General features: G+C 58.3%; 1 protein-coding gene across 3 annotated transcripts in view; it reads left to right on the top strand.

The window, feature by feature from the left end:
* Window positions 1-16,578, top strand: part of SGSM2 (small G protein signaling modulator 2) — a 37,544-nt gene extending 20,966 nt beyond the window's left edge. Inside the window, exons 8-24 of one of the 3 annotated variants that reach the window (XM_059046846.2) lie at window positions 369-493; window positions 930-997; window positions 1,141-1,301; window positions 1,487-1,613; window positions 3,158-3,292; window positions 7,869-8,022; window positions 8,788-8,852; window positions 8,955-9,100; window positions 9,618-9,746; window positions 10,003-10,185; window positions 11,833-12,198; window positions 12,437-12,561; window positions 12,995-13,077; window positions 13,242-13,351; window positions 13,769-13,865; window positions 14,599-14,766; window positions 14,975-16,578. In XM_059046846.2, the coding sequence (XP_058902829.1) occupies window positions 369-493; window positions 930-997; window positions 1,141-1,301; window positions 1,487-1,613; window positions 3,158-3,292; window positions 7,869-8,022; window positions 8,788-8,852; window positions 8,955-9,100; window positions 9,618-9,746; window positions 10,003-10,185; window positions 11,833-12,198; window positions 12,437-12,561; window positions 12,995-13,077; window positions 13,242-13,351; window positions 13,769-13,865; window positions 14,599-14,766; window positions 14,975-15,063 (2,331 nt within the window). In that variant the 3' untranslated portion in view covers window positions 15,064-16,578. The remainder of the gene's footprint in view (window positions 1-368; window positions 494-929; window positions 998-1,140; window positions 1,302-1,486; window positions 1,614-3,157; window positions 3,293-7,868; window positions 8,023-8,787; window positions 8,853-8,954; window positions 9,101-9,617; window positions 9,747-10,002; window positions 10,186-11,832; window positions 12,199-12,436; window positions 12,562-12,994; window positions 13,078-13,241; window positions 13,352-13,768; window positions 13,866-14,598; window positions 14,767-14,974) is intronic. The other 2 variants (XM_067020991.1, XM_059046847.2) reach the window with 2 other exon arrangements.
* Window positions 16,579-16,959: the final 381 nt, after the last annotated feature.

Genomic DNA, 16,959 nt, shown 5'->3' with positions numbered 1-16,959 from the left:
CTTGAGCTGGCAGGAGCCAGGAATGGCATCTGCTGCGGCCAGCTGAGAACCAGGCCATCCGGGAGTAGGAGTGTCAGCCAGCAGGCAGGGTGGACGCCCGGCTTGGGTATGGCCGGCCCGGACACGCCTGGCATCCAGGAGGCTGACAGGACAGAGCCAGTGGCCCCAGGCCAGCCAGGGAAAGGAGGCACCCACATCTGCGTGTGGCACGTGATGCCCCCGACTTCCTCCCGGCCCCCAGTCCAGGATCCTGTGATTGGCCTGGCCTGGCCTCCCTGCACGCACCTGGAGCTCCTTTTCCGTAGGCCACCCCAGGAGCCTCTCGGGCCCTCACCTTCTCTGTCTTCTGGTGCGTCTGCTCCCTGCAGAAGGAGGACATGGAGGCTGTCCCTGGCTACCTCTCCCTGCACCAGTCTGCAGAGAGCCTGACTCTGAAGTGGACCCCCAACCAGCTCATGAACGGCACTCTGGGGGATTCCGAGCTGGAGAAGAGGTGGGGGCTTTGGGACTTGCTCCAAGGAGCCAGGGAAGGGAGTGGGGGCTTGCTCCCGGGCGGGGGCTGGGGAGACCCAGTCTGCCCCGGGGGGGCAGGCCTCACTCCTTATCCGATGCCAAGAATTGCAGGGAGAGGCCGCCTGGACAAGTTCCCAAGCTGTCTAGGACTGAGCCGGGCCTGGGCACGGAGAGGTCTGCCTGAGCCAAGCTCGGGGCAGCTGAGACTGCCAGGCTCTGTGCCATGAGGACAGCGTGGGGCCCAGAGGGGCCAGGCGGCTGGCCGAGGTCACATTCTCGGCTACGGTCAGGGTACCAAAGAGTAGTGCCCTGAATGCTACTATTCAGGGCCGTCTCACGGGTGTCAGGGCCGGGAGATGAAGAAGGCGGGATGGCAGGTCTTGGGACACGGCGACACCAGACTGGTTCCTTTACAGCGTTTACTGGGACTACGCCCTTGTTGTGCCCTTCAGTCAGATTGTCTGCATCCACTGCCACCAGCAAAGTGAGCCTCCCCTGTCCTGGGCGCAGGGGTGAGGGGAGAGAGCCTGCGCCGTACATGGACTTCCTGTCCCCCTCCTTCCGTCCCCACGCTCCCACCCCGCTGTCCTCCTTCCCAGCCTCACTGGCCCGCATTCACCCCCCCAGAGAACGGCGGCACGCTTGTGCTGGTGAGCCAGGATGGCATCCAGAGGCCACCACTGCACTTCCCGCAGGGGGGCCACCTGCTGTCCTTCCTGTCCTGCCTGGAGAACGGGCTTCTGCCTCGAGGACAGCTGGAGCCCCCACTCTGGACCCAGCAGGGGAAGGTACCTCAGGGCTTGGGAGGCTCTGGGTGAGGGGATGTGTGGGGTGGGTTCTCCGCCCACCTGCTGGCCTCGCGTCCTTTCTCCACACGGAGCTCTTAGGAGCAGCCTAGCTGGGTGGGGGGTCGGGGGGGCCGTGGACTGGACCCCGCCCTGGGCAGGCTGACCACCCGCCCCTCTCCCCGCAGGGGAAGGTGTTCCCCCGGCTACGGAAGCGCAGCAGCATGCGGTCCGTGGACGTGGAGGACGTGGGCTCGGGGCGGGCCACCGACTACGTGTTCCGGATCATTTACCCTGGCCACAGGCACGAGCACAGTAAGTGTCCCAAAGGTCATTCGTGGAGGAAGAGAGAGGTGGGGGTGTAGTGTCACCCAGGGGGCCGCAGGCAGGGTCCACTGCCCAGGCCCGGTTCACCCAGGCAGGTCTTTACTCAGTCTCCCACCGGACCTTCCCCGCGCCCGCAAATCATCCCTCGGAGAAGTGGCCTCTTGTCTACCTAGCTGTCTTCTCCCCACCTCGTGACCCCAGGCTCTTGGCTCAGCCGATCCAGGTGTCACTGTGCAATATTCTCTTGGTCATCCTTTCATGCCCTGCCCCAGGGAAGAAATGTGGTGAGACTACACAGAAGGTGGAGAACTCTTGGTTTCTTTTCAGCCTGCCACCCGACCCCCACAAGGCGGCCTGGGTGCAGGGTCAGCGCATCTTTATAGATGGTGCAAATTGTTCACTGACTCTGCTAGAGCCAGAACCCTCCCCCAACCAGCTACTGATGAGGGGAGCATTAGCAGGAGTAGGGGGGCATCTGGGGTGAGATTTGGAGCTGCAGGGGGAATCTACGGGGCCAGGAGTTGAAAGGTGACTTGGCCCTCGTGGGTCCTGCCCCGCCTGGACATAACCTAACCCCTCTGGGCCCCAGGGGTCTTGTGCATAGGCATCTACCAACACACGAGCTCCCTCTCTGGTCAGAGCACTGCTGTTGCCCATAGGTTTCTCCAGGCCAGAATGGCTGATCTCGGGGATAAAGTCAGGGAATTTGCCAGCCCAGAGCACTTATTGCCAGCCAGACCACCTGCTCCCAAAATGTGCTAACTCGTGCCAATAGGCTGTCGACAAGTTGTCTCCGTATTAGTGGACAGATTGCCCAGACTGCAAACACACAGCCACAGCGCGAGTTCTGTTAACAGGCTTGGAGGGCAGGAGACCTGGGGCCCCCTTCCCTCCCAGGTGTGCCTGATGAAGAGAAGGAGACTCAGCTTTGGCCAGAACGTGTTTGCAGACCTGGCATTTAATCTCAGGCTCTTGCTTGGCTCAGATTTTGCAGCTTCCACTTGCCCTCTTCAAGCCTTGGTACTTCCCAGCTCCGGTCACTTCAAGGAGCTGAAGCCCAGCGGGGTGACTCAGGCTCCTGGAGAGCAGCTCTGGGAAGCCCTTAGAAGGTTGGGTTTATAGTCTGAAGCAGGGGATTTGGGGTAACCCTCAGAGGTGGTTCAGCTTGGCCATGCCACGAGCCGAAGAGCGATTGGGATCCATCTGTCAGCAGTGATGCCCAGCCTCAGCCAGGGCTGGGGAGTCCCTGTCTTTCACTACCCTGGCGCCCCCATCAGTTCTCTTTGTTCTTCCTAGAGAGGGCATCCTCCAAGAGTGGAGCTCTGTAGCTGCCGCCATGTCCTCACCTTCTTGCATACTTTCCCCAGTAACTCATCAAAAGACTCTCGGGTCCCCCCTTCCCCTCTTCCTTGCCCTGCAGGCTCAAGTTGACCCAGACTCCATCCTGCTGTCCCTAAGGAGGGAGTGCGGACCCTCCTGCCCTGGGACTAGGGTCCTCACGCCTCTGCATCTCTGCTGTTCTTTTTGAGCAGTCACTATTAACTACCACCACCTAGCGGCCAGCCGCGCGGCCTCGGTGGACGATGATGAGGAAGAGGAGGATAAACTGCACGCGATGCTGTCAATGATCTGCTCGCGGAACCTCACAGCTCCCAATCCGATGAAAGGTTTTTATCCCTCCCCCTCTCCCTGACCCACCCCATCCTCCCGCCCCACCCCCCTGGGCCCACCTGCCACCCACCGCAGGGGCTCACATGGCAGTGTTGGCATTATGGGACTTGCACCCAGGAGGCAGATGAGGGAGGGTGGAAGGAGGTGCTGGCAGGAGGGGACAGCACAAAATGCAGTTGACTCTGGGCTCCCCGTTGAACGTGAGGAGAGGGCTTTGCACCCGAGAGGGAGGAGATTGACTGGTGGGAAGGTCTGATTATCTGGTTCCCTGTTGGAAATGAATGGCTCTCTGAGAGCCCTGTTCCCACTCTGGAGGGGTCATGCTGGCAAACCGAGGACAGCGTCTCTTTCTTTCTCTCCTGCTGGCTGGGAAGACGGGCCCTGTGCCTCTGACTCCTGACTTAATGGAAACAGGACAGAAGTACCAGGCCCCTCTTTAGCAGGGGTAGGGGCTGGACAGCTCATGGGGACAGGAGTCACCTGTGGTCAGGTGAGGGGTCAGGGTCACCATGGAAGGAGACCCAGGGCTCAGTTTACCCAGCTGGCACTTGAGCATGAAATCTAGAAATATCTGTGCCAAGGATATAAGACAGATGTGTTCCCGCCCTCGTGGACCTGACTCCAGGGTTACCAAGGCCCCCTCATTGGAAATGACAGGACAGTGCCCACAGCTCCTCTGTCCACCACTCCGCGCAGAGCTGGACTTGTAGAGAGGGACTGGTCAGGGGACCGGTGAGGGCCAGGCCCAGGTGCTCAGGGAAGATTGCTTCGGAAGGGCTGAGGCCACGTGTCTTCGAGCTCAGGGGAAGCTCCCCATCCCCAGCATTCCCACACCACAGGTTAATTTCTTTTTTTTTCAGTAAAAATATTTATTGTCCATATAGGAGCTAGTGGGAAAAGCTTCATCTCTCTTTTCTGTACTCTAAGAATGACCAATTAAATATATAATCCCCAACCTCTTAGGAGATGAGGGTAGGGTTTATACAACAAGTAGGAGAAGAAAGTTAAGACACCATTGTCCAGAATGAAGTGTCAACCCATCTCTATTTCATCAGACCTTAATGCAAACATGGAACCCTTTGATCCAGTTGCCCTACCAAAGCACCTTGGTGCAGGGGGCACGACTGCTATCCATAGCCACATCCAACTGCAGGCATTATAGCCAACGCTCGGAAGTCAATAGAGTTCTATTAAATACACACACACACACACACCACCCCTAATTTCAGCTTCTTTTAAATATTGGAACATTGAATTTGTGAGGCAGATTATTACAGTAATATCTTCCAATTTGTTTATGCCTCCCTGAATCCATTTGAATAATTCCCTGCCGTTCTTCTAACTAATTAATTTATTTTTATTTTTAATTTTTTAAACCATTTTTTAAATTGAAGTGTAGTTAATTTACAATTTTTTTTTTTTTTTTGAGGCCACTTGGCTTGTGGGATTTTAGTTCCCCAACCAGAGATTGAACCCAGGCCCTTGGCAGTGAGAGGAAGGACCCTAACCACTGCACCACCAGGGAGTTCCCTAATTTACAATGTCGTGTGAGTTCCAGGCACACAGCAAAGTGGTTCAGATATAGATTCTTTTCAGATTCTTTTCCATTATAGGTTATGACACGATATTGCATATAGTCCCCTGTGCTATACAGTAGGTCCTTGTTTATTTTATACATAGTAATATATATATGTTAATCCCAAACTCCTAACTTATCTCTCCCCTCTACCCCTGGCCACAGATTAATTCCTTCTCCCTTTTCCCTGCCCCTACAGGGGGCGTCTAGGAATACGTGACACTCTCCTTAATGCTTCCACAGAATTCTGCCGAAGAACCCAGTTCCTTAGCTCAGCCACCAAGCCTGTAATGGGCGACCAAGTCCACGGCCTAGAACACCCCTAGCACACCCTCAGCACAACTGCCAGCTGCCCCCTTACCCATCACACTCCTGTCCTTGTGCCTGCCCTCCCTCCCAGCCCTTCCAGTGGGACCTGCAGGCCAGCTGGTGGGAACTCGGGGGAGACTCCTCCCTTGTCATGTTTTTTTTGCCTGCCACCTGGTTCCCCGCAAACCTGGACTTGAGGCTGATGCTTATGTCCGGGTTAGCTGACTTGGAGCCGTGTGGGGAAGCTAAGTCAGGGGAGCCAGGGAGCCCCTTCTCACCCCACAAATTAGAGTCAGGCTGGAGGCTGTGGGGGGTGGGAGTCCCAGCAGAACCCCTAATTAGTGGACCTGGAGACAGGAGGCCATCCCTGGCTGCTCTTAAGAGCTGAGGCCTCCGGGGTCAGAGAAACTTACAGAGTCCAGAGGCCTTGGGGCTTGTTTGGGCATCCTTTTGGGGGAACTCAGGGGTCAGACCGACCCAGTGTGTAGCCCCTGGGACCCCAGCACTTGAGGGAGGGGAGGAGGTGTGGAAGCAGAATCAGCAGGTGGCTGGGGAGATGGTGTGGGGGCCGCCGTCTCCACTCCAGCCCATAATGACAACACTGTTGAGTCCGTTCTGCTATAGCCGTTGCTTCCCAGGCCCGCAACATGCTTGACTTGTGCATGTGAATCAAGTGGCGGGTGTCCAGACTCTCCCCCCCCACCCCTCCTTTCCCCGCTGCCTCCCCACAGAGCAGAGATGCTGTTCACTCTAATTCGGCTCCAGGCCAGGCACCTTTCACTCGGAGTCTTAGGGGCTGTGGGGTTCAATCACCCTCATTGTCTCGCTTCAAACTTTCCTCACGCTCAGAGGAGAGAGTCAGAGTCAAAGCTGGCCCAGCACACCCCCGTCCAGCCTGCTGCCCCTCGCCCAGTCACTCCAGAGCTCCAGCTGTCTGCACTGGGTTCATTCAGAGATGCAGTTGTTCAATGCTGGCTGGTTCAGCTCCTTCCTGGAGAATTAAGGTGAAGAGCATTGACCCAGGAGTCTGCCTTGGTTGGGCCCTGCTTTCTGGGCATGAGCTCATTTCCCTGTGCGCCCACCCCCTGCACCTGGCAACCCCCTGCCTGCCCGCCTGCTGCCTGCTGCCTACCTGGCTGGGCCTGCTCCTGCCACCCACACCGCCCGCCACCACCCCCAGCCCGGCTCCTCCCACCACTGGCCTCTCTCCTGCCTGCTGCAGGGGCCTGAGCTGGGCTCCTGCCCCATCCCACCTGCATTTGCGCCTCCTTCTTCTTCCCAGAGTCTCAGGCATGGCTTGCAACCCCTCACTCCCAGAGCCGCAGCCCCTCCACACCAAGTGTGTTCCCTTAATTTGCCTCCTGGTGGAGCTGAAGGGCCAGATATCTATAAAAATCCCAGTTGTGGGTCTGGGAAGAGAGCCCTGGGGCCAAGACAGGGCAGCCCCTGAGGGGACTGGAGGGGGTCAGCTCGGCCCTCCCCACCAAGGCACACCCAGAGCTGGAGTCTGGCTCCCACAAAAACCAGGCCTACGTCTGCTCCAGACTCATAGCAGGCCAGGGCCCAGGCCATAATTCGCAGAAAAGAATTACTGCTTGAAAGAAGTCTATCATTCATACAGCTCGCCCTCTCTATCTTTCCTTGTCTTCTTCACTCTTCTCTTTGTCTCCCTCCTTCCTGGCGTCATCTCCTGGTCCTTTCACTTTCTGCCCTCACTTTGCTTCATCTTTGTGGCTCACTTGGACCTGCCAGAGTCCCCCACAAGCAGTGCCTGCCCCACGTGGGCCTTCGAATGTCTCAAGGGTCTTGAGTTCTGATTCAGGCTAGCTGGGCCGGCTGAGGAGGCTTGGTCTGCTGTGGTGTAAAATTGTCCAAGGAGCTGTCTTCTGAGGCTGCACCGGGCACATTCTTCTGGATGGTGGAACATGCGTGCCCAGCTGCCACCGTCATCCCCACAGTGGCCTGGCAGCCCCGGAAACTTTGCCCTTCCTGCCAGTTCACCTGCGTGTTTGCAGGAGGCCATCATGCAGTGCAGTCAGGCTAGGCAAGGATGGAGAGCTCACCCACTGCGGTGAACTTGGGGGCACCTGGCCTGGGCAGGGAGCACTGCTCCTCCCCAGCCACTGGCCGCCAGGTCTAGAACCTCAGGGGGATGAGGTCTGTGGACCAGGACTGGTGGCTGAGGGGTCCTTCAGGGGCTTTGATCAGTGGGCGCTCCTCGCATGGGAAGGTTCAAAGTTTGCAACGTTCCAGGCACCTTCCTGTGCATCCCAGAGTTTGCCCAAGAGGACCAGCCTGAATTCTGGAAGGCCAAGCCAGCTGGCAGCATTTCAGAGAGCTCAGGCTTTTCTTGTTCCTTCTTTTTTCTCCTCCCTCTAGAAAAACAAGTGTCTATTCCATTGCTTATAGCAAGATGGAGAGAATAGACACAATCGTCCGTGACTCAGTGAAAGTATCTTACCACGTTCGGAAAGACTAGGTGGAGGCCAGGAAGTGTCAGGCGCCCTCTCTCTCCACCGCTTCCAGCTCTGGGCTCTGGACCCTGGGCCAGGCAGGCACCACCCGCGTGGTTTTCCACCAAAGGGTGACTTCATGCTGCAGCTCTGGGCACAGAGGTGGGCATGCTGCAGGGTACTTGGGGGAGGAGACCTGCCAGGCCCTGACCGCGGACCCCCTCCTGCCCTCAGATGCCAGCGACATGATCGAGATGCAGGGCTTTGGACCCAGCCTGCCAGCCTGGCACCTGGAGCCCCCGTGCAGCCAGGGCACCCCCTGCCTCTCCTACTCCACCGGCAGCTCTCCACACGTACCCCCCAGCCACTGCAGCTGTGTCCCCGACCGGTGAGTGGGTGTGTCCATCCGTGTGTATGTGTCAGTCTGTCCTTCGGGGCTGTGTCACTTGCCTGAAGAGTGATCTCTAGTTGGACACACCTGGGCTTGAATTTCACTTCTGCTCCCCATGTGACTTTGACAAGTTGCTGAATCTCTCTGAGCTTCTCCATTCCTGAGCCTCAGTTTCCTCATCTGTAAGATGGGGATAATACCCCCTTCTCCCTAAGGTACTTGTGAGGACTGAATGAGGTACATAACCCACATGAGTGCCCAGAGCTGTGCCTGGCACAGAGCAAGTGCTCAGTACCCGGAGCTCCCCTTTCCAAGGCGGACCTGGATCCTGCCGTCAGGCTGCCGTCAGGACAGGACCCTCAGCAGGTATCTGGGCATCTGCCACGTGCCAGGAACAGTGTGTGAATGGCATTTGTGTGAGGGTCATGTGCCCGCGCTTGATGCTTGCCAACGGCTTTTTCACCAGTAACTTCATTTTTCTACCTGTTGTACCTGTTGACCTCCGATGGCCCTCTCCATCTTCACATGAGGAAACCAAGATTCACTAACATGAAGTTAGTTGCCCGAGATCCCCTGGGTGGTTGGGGGCCAGGCTGGGCCCCCAGCAGCTCTACCCAAGGTAGCTGGCAGGGCCAGGGAGCCCTTGACGTGCTTCTGGGTTGTAGATACTGCTCCCTGCACCACCTGCCCTCTGAGCCAGAAGGTCCTTCCTTCTCACTCCTCCCTCCAGAGGAGCAGCCCTGAGTCAGGTTGATTCCGCAGGTTGCCCCTGAGGCTGCTGTGTGAGAGCATGAAGAGACAGATCGTGTCCCGGGCCTTCTACGGCTGTGAGTGTGGGGTGAGGTGGGGCCGCAGGGGGTGGGAGCGGGGGCGGGGGGGGGCACCGGGACAGAGGGTCACGGCCTCCCGGCTTCCCCCGCCACACACAGGGCTGGCATACTGCCGCCACCTGTCCACGGTGCGGACCCACCTGTCGGCGCTGGTGCATCACAACATCATCCCACCCGCCCGGCCACCGGGGGCCTCGGGGGGCCTCACCAAGGACGTGTGGAGCAAGTATCAAAAGGACGAAAAGGTGCACGCTCTGGGGTGCCAGGGGCCGAGGCCGGCTCGAGGGGATGGGGGCCAGCAGGGAGAGCAGACCAGCCTGCTCTGTGAGTGGCTTTCACAGACCACATGGGTGTTCAGGTAAAAGGTGGTCCAGGGTCAGAGGTGACAGGCCAGGACTGATGGCCTTGGAGTGCCTGGGTCAAGGTAGAGTCTCACAACTAGACCTGTGGGTTTCCACAGGAAGGGGACTGGACAGGAAGTCCGTTCTGCTTCTGCATTACTCCACGACTCTGAGGACATCTCCTCGTCCCTCTGGGCTCCTTTTCTGCCCTGGAAGGAAGCAGGGTTGAAGCAGATCTGCATCCAGCTCTAGTCTGGGGGCAGGGAGGATGTGATGGTCCCAAAGCCGGGGTTTGCCTGGGTTTCAGCAGAGTGACCAAACGAATCACTGTCCCCAGCCCCAGCTCTCAGGGCGTGGGGTCGCCGAGCTGGGCTGCAGAGACTGCAGGGGCTGCATAGTCTTTCCTCCCTGGGCCCCTCAGAACTACAAGGAGCTGGAGCTGCTGCGGCAGGTTTACTATGGCGGCGTGGAGCACGAGATCCGCAAGGACGTCTGGCCGTTTCTGCTTGGCCACTACAAGTTTGGCATGAACACGAAGGAGATGGAGCAGGTGAGGGGAGCCTGTTCCCCGTGGGGATAGGGAGCTGGGGAGCCAGGCCATGGGAACCAGGGAGGGGGGGGCCTCAGAAACCTCAGCCTCTTCCCAGCCAGAAAGAAACAGGGCAGAGGAAGATGTTAGAAGGGTGGTGGCCCCACTGTCTTCACCCCAAGGCCTGACCCTAGTCTCCAGCCGTCCCAGGAGGACAGCTGCAGAGGAGGGCCTGGTGCACCCCTCCCGCCATGGTCACGCTGTGGTCTGAGTACAGGTGGACACAGTGGTGGCAGCGAGGTACCAGCGGGTGTTGGCGGAGTGGAAGGCCTGCGAGGTGGTGGTGAGGCAGCGGGAGCGGGAGGCTCACCCAGCTACGCTCACCAAGTTCTCCTCAGGCAGCAGCATCGACAGCCACGTGCAGCGCCTCATCCACCGAGACTCCACCATCAGCAATGACGTGAGCCCGAGGGCACCTGGGGGCCGGGGGCGGGGCCGCCAGCGCTGTAGGCCTGACCTCTAGTGTTCGCTGGCAGTGGAGCCCTGGAGAACGGCTTAGTGTGTCTGTGTCGCATTTTCTTCCACTGAAAAATGGGATGACGGTCCCCTGCTGCCCACCTCTCTGGGTGTTGCAGGAATAAAATGACATGACGTGCTGTGTTCTGTTCTAATGGACTAGCAGAGGAGGATAAATTTATGGGGAATTAGGGAGGCTCTCCCTCTTTGTAGAGAGACCTGAAGGCTAGGAATGGGCCTCCCTAGGTTCTAGTCCTAGGTCCACTAGTGACAAGATGAGTGACCTCTCTTCCCATCTCTGGGCCTCAGTGCCCCCTCTCAGCTCTACTCTCCTCTGATTGCAGAAGCTCCCTCAAGAGCTGTTGGCCGGAGACCAGGGGAGCACTTAACAGCAGTCCCACCTTATAGAGTTGACTATGCAAAGCCAGTTCACATGGTTCTTCTGGCCTCATCCCTGACTTTTAGGTGAACATCAAGTCCCAAACTATGGCTGCTGGGCCCAATCAGAACTGATAAGTTTCAGTTTTCAGGACATGGTTTCATTAACTCACATTTTTTCTTTAAAATTGCCTCTTTAGATAGTGTATATTCTTGTTACTTAACTCCTTACTAATACTAACAGAGAACTCAAATTGGAGCAAAACTTAAAGAAATATAACTACCAAGGTACACTCTCCTTTCCATGGGCTTTGTTCTTAATCCCCTATTTGTGAACATACACTCTTTCTGCTTTGGGTTTTGTAAAATCCTGAGTCTGTACCAATGCCCCAGCTGCTTAGCTTATGGACTCAAGTATCCTTTCTCACTGGCACTATTCTGAGGCTCTGAATTGCCTCAGAATCATGGCCGTACCTGACACTAACCTAACAGTGCTTCATGCTTCTTGCCCAAAGTGAAAAGTCTTTTTTAAGCATTCCCTTCCCTACATAGTCCAAACAGAACAACAGAACGAAACAAAACTGTATGTATGTCTCTTCTTTTCCCTGTGACTTATCTGTGGGAGTGTGGACTGTTTCAATCAGTAGAATATGTTTTTTTTCACTTCTTACCTCTCCTCAGTTTGTCTGCAGCTAATATAACCAATTAGGTACTTGCTAGAGAGGTTTCCTGCCTTGTACAGAACATTCAGTACTGAAAATAAGGAAGAACTTATTTTTCCTAACACCTCCAGTCTGCCGCATCCATAGGCTGCCCCAGAGGCCACACCGAAGACACCATGGAAGCTGTCCTGACCCGAGGCAGCCTCATGACTTCTGTTTGTAGAGTGACACTTACGCTGGCCATCGAGTGTCCAGGCCTCCGGTTCCCCTTCTTCCCTGCAGCAGCCGCAGGAAGCGCTTCACACTTTTTCTCACCAGTGTGAGACCAGATGGGCCTGGAGATGGTGTTTTCATGTTTTCCTGGAGCCTGGTCAGCTGGGTCAAAGGGGGCACTTGGCACCCGGGGGAGGCAGTGCTAGAGGCCGTGGGGTGGGAGTGGGGGTGTGAGGAGACGTCTCCATCCTTCTCAGTTCTGACCCAGGAAGGAGATGCCGAGCTGAGGGACGGTGCCGGAGTGCAGGTGTGAGCCCCGCCATCTTTGCCCCCACCAGGTGTTTGTTTCTGTGGATGACCTGGAGCCTCCAAGGCCCCTGGGCCCCGAAGATCCCAGACCAGAGCCTGAGCAGGGGGCGGGGGCCGCGCCCACTGGCACCACCATGGTGGAGCAACAGTCGGTGGAGTTCGACTCTCCAGACTCAGGACTGCCTTCCTCCCGCAATTACTCCGTGGCTTCGGGCATCCAGTCAAGCATAGATGAGGGCCAGAGCATGGGCTTTGAGGAGGAGGACGGCTGTGACGGGCTGGTCCCTGCAGCCCAGGTCTCCAAGCCTCAGGACCCCAGCCAGGAGAAGGCCTCGCGGGCCGGCGAGCTGGAGGCCGGGGAGGAGCTCGCCGCCGTGTGTGCTGCTGCCTACACTGTATGTGGTCGTTCCCCAGGCACTGCTCTCAGCGGCCCCAGAGGCTGGGGATAGGGGCTGGCGGGGCGGAGGCTGGGGTGGCCTTGACTGTCCTGGAGGGAGGCACTGAGCCCATCTCTCAGCAACCCCACAGGACTCCGTTCTCTGAGTCCCTTGGTTCCCTGCCTTTGCTGCCTCCCTTTATTCGGGCATCACCACCAGCCCCCAGCTCACCCCTGAGGGCCCTCCGCTCCTCCAGATAGAATTACTGGACACCGTGGCCTTAAATTTGCACCGCATAGACAAGGATGTGCAGCGATGTGACCGCAACTACTGGTACTTCACACCCCCCAACCTCGAGCGGCTCAGAGACATCATGTGCAGGTGCCACTGTGGGGCTGGGCCCCGAGGGAGGCAGGGACCCTGCTCTGTGAGAGGTTAGACCCGGCAGCGCCCTGCCCCCCTGCCCTGTCCCCGACTCACGCTCGCCCGCCTCCGTCTGCTGTGCCCGCCACCCCAACCCCTCGTCATTCTCGAGGTCTTTCAGATCTCAGCTTTGGCCATGCTTCTCCAGGAAGCCTTAGAGGACCCCCACCCAGCATGTCAGGTGGCGATGGCCTGTCCAGCCTCTCTCCCTGAGCCCCTGGGGCCCTTGAGGACGGTGGCCGTGGGTTGTTGGCCGTCGTGCTCCAGCGCTTTAGGGTCGCCGCAAGTCTGACCTCTGGGGAGCAGGCGGCTCTAGGGGCCGTCTCCCCAGGAGTTCCTGAGGGGAGGGGAGGATGGCGCACACCCACAGTGACTCTCCCTGGCATTTCAGCTACGTGTGGGAGCACTTGGACGTGGGCTACGTGCAGGGCATGTGCGACCTGCTGGCGCCTCTCCTGGTTGTCCTCGACGATGGTGAGGCGGGGCTGTCGGGATTGGGCCTGGGCTGACCCAGGCTGGAGAAAGGAAAGGGGGACGGCATGGTCTTCATGGGTGGGCACGTGAGCCAGCCCTGTCCCCCTGCGGACTGAGGCTTTGGGGTCTCCTGCCTGGCCGGCCTCACTCCCACCTCCCCACAGACCAGCTGGCCTACAGCTGTTTCAGCCACCTCATGAAGAGGATGAGCCAGAACTTCCCCAACGGGGGGGCCATGGACGCCCACTTTGCCAACATGCGTTCCCTCATCCAGGTGAGGCCGGCAGCAGCCCGGGGGCAAGTGACCGGGCAGCGCCGGGCTTGTTCATCATCCACGGGGAGGCCGGGGAACGCTCCCCAAATGTTTTTTTTACGTATGAGCTTAGTTCATTAAGAAAAAGCCCCACCAGTTTCAACCTTCCAAGTTGAGGAGGAGTGTCAGTGTGCGAACGCTTCTGCTCGTAACAGTTCTGGCGAGTAGTGCGGTTGATGATGAAATCATCCAGGATATGGCATCATTCCAAAGAGTACATCCCAGAGAGACAGGTGGGGCTGCAGAGTGCAGCCTGGGCGGGAGGGGCAGGAGCAGCTGCCAGGCGGCCAGGGAGGCACCGCAGAGGGGCCTGGGGGGCAGGGCGCTGGGGAGAGGCAGCACCGGTTCAGTCTGGCTCCCCTTCTCCACTCAAACCAGATCCTGGACTCAGAGCTGTTTGAACTGATGCATCAGAATGGAGACTATACCCACTTCTACTTCTGTTACCGCTGGTTCCTGCTGGACTTTAAGAGAGGTAAGAGGCGGGCTGGAGAGTGGGCCTGGGGTCAGGGGTGGCGGGAGAGCCCTCTTCCCCGAAGTCAGTGGTTCTCAGCCCACACTGTATTTTAGAACCCCCTGAGGAGCCCTGGGCCCCACCCAGCTCCAAACTTCCTAAGTGTGGTGATTTTAAAAGCCATTAGGTGAGTCCACAGTGCAGCTAGGGTTGAAAATCACCCAAAGGCGATGGTTTTCAGAACTGTTTTCAGAACTGTTTTCGAACCAAATCTTCCGAGCGCCAAGGCCTATAAAAGGTTGCTCTAGGGCTTCCCTGGTGGTGCAGTGGTTGAGAATCCGCCTGCTGATGCAGGGGACACGGGTTCGTGCCCCGGTCCGGGAAGATCCCACGTGCCGCGGAGCGGCTGGGCCCGTGAGCCATGGCCGCTGAGCCTGTGCGTCCGGAGCCTGCGCTCCGCAATGGGAGAGGCCACAACAGTGAGAGGCCCGCGTACCACTAAATAAATGAATGAATGAATGAATGAATGAATGAATGCTCTAGTGCGATGTGGCCTCTGCAGGAGGCCAGTGTACAGGAACTACAAGGGAGAAGGGTGGGGCCCTGGCCTGGGGCACAGAACTGCTGTCCTGGAGCGGCTCCCCTGGTGGAGAGAGTCCCAGGACTCTGGCCCCTGGAGCTCTGTCTCGGCACGAGGCTCTGTCGGGAGGCCTGTGGACAGCCAGGCCCAGCCTCTACCCCTCACTGCCCCCAGAGCTGCCGTATGAGGATGTGTTTGCTGTGTGGGAGGTGATCTGGGCAGCCCGGCACATCTCCTCGGAGCACTTCGTCCTGTTCATCGCCCTGGCCCTGGTGGAGGCCTACCGAGAGATCATCCGTGACAACAACATGGACTTCACTGACATCATCAAGTTCTTCAACGGTAGGAGCCACTCGGCCATTCCGGCTGCCTCAGCAGGGGCGTGGGGGCCTCCACTCCTGGCCTGCACAGGGTCTGGGGGGCCCTCGGGAATACTGGCCCCTGCCCCGTAAGCACATGTCAGGAGTCCAGGTGGAAACGGAGCAGGGTGGGCAGTCCCAGGGCTCCTCCCAGACTGCTGCCCCCGCTCAGTTATCCATGTTTCCCCCAGAGCGGGCTGAGCATCACGACGCCCAGGAGATCCTGCGGATTGCCCGGGACCTCGTCCACAAGGTGCAGATGCTCATAGAGAACAAGTGAGGGCTGTGGCTGGGGGGCAGCAGCCCGCCAGAGCCTGGGCTCCGGGCCCCTTTGGTCCCACAGAGGGAGGTGCAGGGGCGGCACAGCCAAGACGGCCCCAGCCCCCAGCTGACCCACCCGCCCAACTGTATTCCTAACAAAGCACTTGTGAGCCTGGGATCGGACTCCGGGCAGTGCTGGCCCTTCCGGGCGAGTCAGGGGCCAAGATGCCCTCAGGTCAGGACCGGGAAGGGAGGGGTCAGCCTCAGGGAATGGCTGCCTTGGGGGACACTTACCCTGCTCCCCTCTCAAACACCTGGGGATAAGCCCACTGCCACTGGCAGCCCCAGCCTGGACAGCTTCCCCATGGCCTCTCCTGGGGCCCTGGAGAGTTAGGAGGGCTGTAGTTGCCTGGACCCTACCTGGGTGGGTCAAGGGGACTCTGTGCTGTATCTCTTCTGAGCGTCCCTCTGCAGGCCCCGTGCATGTGCACACACCAGCCCCAGTTAGAGCAGCCAGAACGACTGCCAGTTTGGGTGTGTGCCCTGGGTGCAGGAGACCTGGGCTGCATTCCAGGCCCTCCCCTGAGACTGCGGGACAGCCCAACAACATGGGCCCTGGGTGGGAGCAACCCACCTCAGCAGCACTGCCACTGCCTTTGGCCACCTGAGGTGACCCCATGCACCTCCCCCCCCCCCCGGCCTATACAGTGCACCCATGTGTATCTGTACAGTCTCACTCTTAACCACCCTGCTCTTGCTTTATGCATTAGATGCATCCCCGAAAACTGTGCATCAATGATGCTTCTGCCAGCAGAATGACCTGGAATGTGGCAGAAGCACTTGCTCTCCAGGCTGATTCTTTAGGGAGGCCTCCTCTCAGGGACGGGCTCCAGAGCTTGGGGCAGCCCACTGCCTATCCCAGGCATCTGCTGAGTCCCTGAGGTGGAGGAGAGGGTGCTTGGACCTCCCCAGCTTGTCCTTGGTGAGAAGCAAGGCTAGCTCTTCCTTCCACATGCTCCTCAGGATGCCGAGGACGCTAGGGACCCACAAACCCCCTTAGAGGAGCCTCACTCACGGAGGTGCTAGGAAGGGCCCAGCTCCTGACCCCAGGCCTAGTCACACTGCTTGCTCTGTCATCCCCACTTCCCATCTCATCAATATGTGCAGGATAGGCCTTGTTCTGGGGCCAGGAGGCCATTCTGCCCTGGGGTTGGGCCTGCCCAGCTATCACTAAGGTCTGGAGACTTCCTGCATTTGAGAAACATGAGAAAGGGCCCAGCCACCCCTCTGCATCCAGCACAGTCTCCCCAGCCCAGCCCTGCCCCGGGCACTGCACCACCAGTTTGGAGGGCAGCCTGCCCCATTGCCCACCCACCAGGTGAGTCCTTGGCCTCCACCAAGCACAGTGGCCGTTGTGTGCCTGCCTTAGTGACTCAGTGGTTTTTTGAGGAGCAGAGTGTGTATGTTTTTTGGCTCAGAAACTATACTCTTCAATGTAACAGACCAATAAACACAGCATTTGGCAATGCTTGAAGCTCTGGTGGCTATTTGTGGGCTGGCACTGGACCGTCCATGACTGTTTGTGTTGGGGAATTCTGTAAGCTCCGGATTGAGTGGTAAAGAGGGCCAGCCCCACAAGGCAAGGATGGGTGAAAAGAGAGAACCAAAGCTTCCAGAAGAGAGGGGCCTTGGCTGTGGAATGGTCCAGGGTGATAGCCAGACTCTAAGTACCTAGAGAGTTGAAGTAAGTCAGAAAGAGAAAGGCCTAGACTGACCAATGGCCTCTCCAGCCTCTGGATGGCATGTAAGTCCCTGCCCTGCCCCACCCCTTTCCAGCCTTTCTGCCCTCCGAGCTGGAGCTTGATGGGGAACCTACAAGACCTCCCGGCCTCTCTGGCCTTGGCTCCTGCCCATT

This window comes from Kogia breviceps, chromosome 19, assembly GCF_026419965.1.
Source record: "Kogia breviceps isolate mKogBre1 chromosome 19, mKogBre1 haplotype 1, whole genome shotgun sequence".
Classification (NCBI taxonomy): domain Eukaryota; kingdom Metazoa; phylum Chordata; class Mammalia; order Artiodactyla; family Physeteridae; genus Kogia; species Kogia breviceps.
The sequence above is the reverse complement of the archived record's forward strand: the minus strand, read 5'-3'. Positions and strand labels throughout refer to the sequence as shown.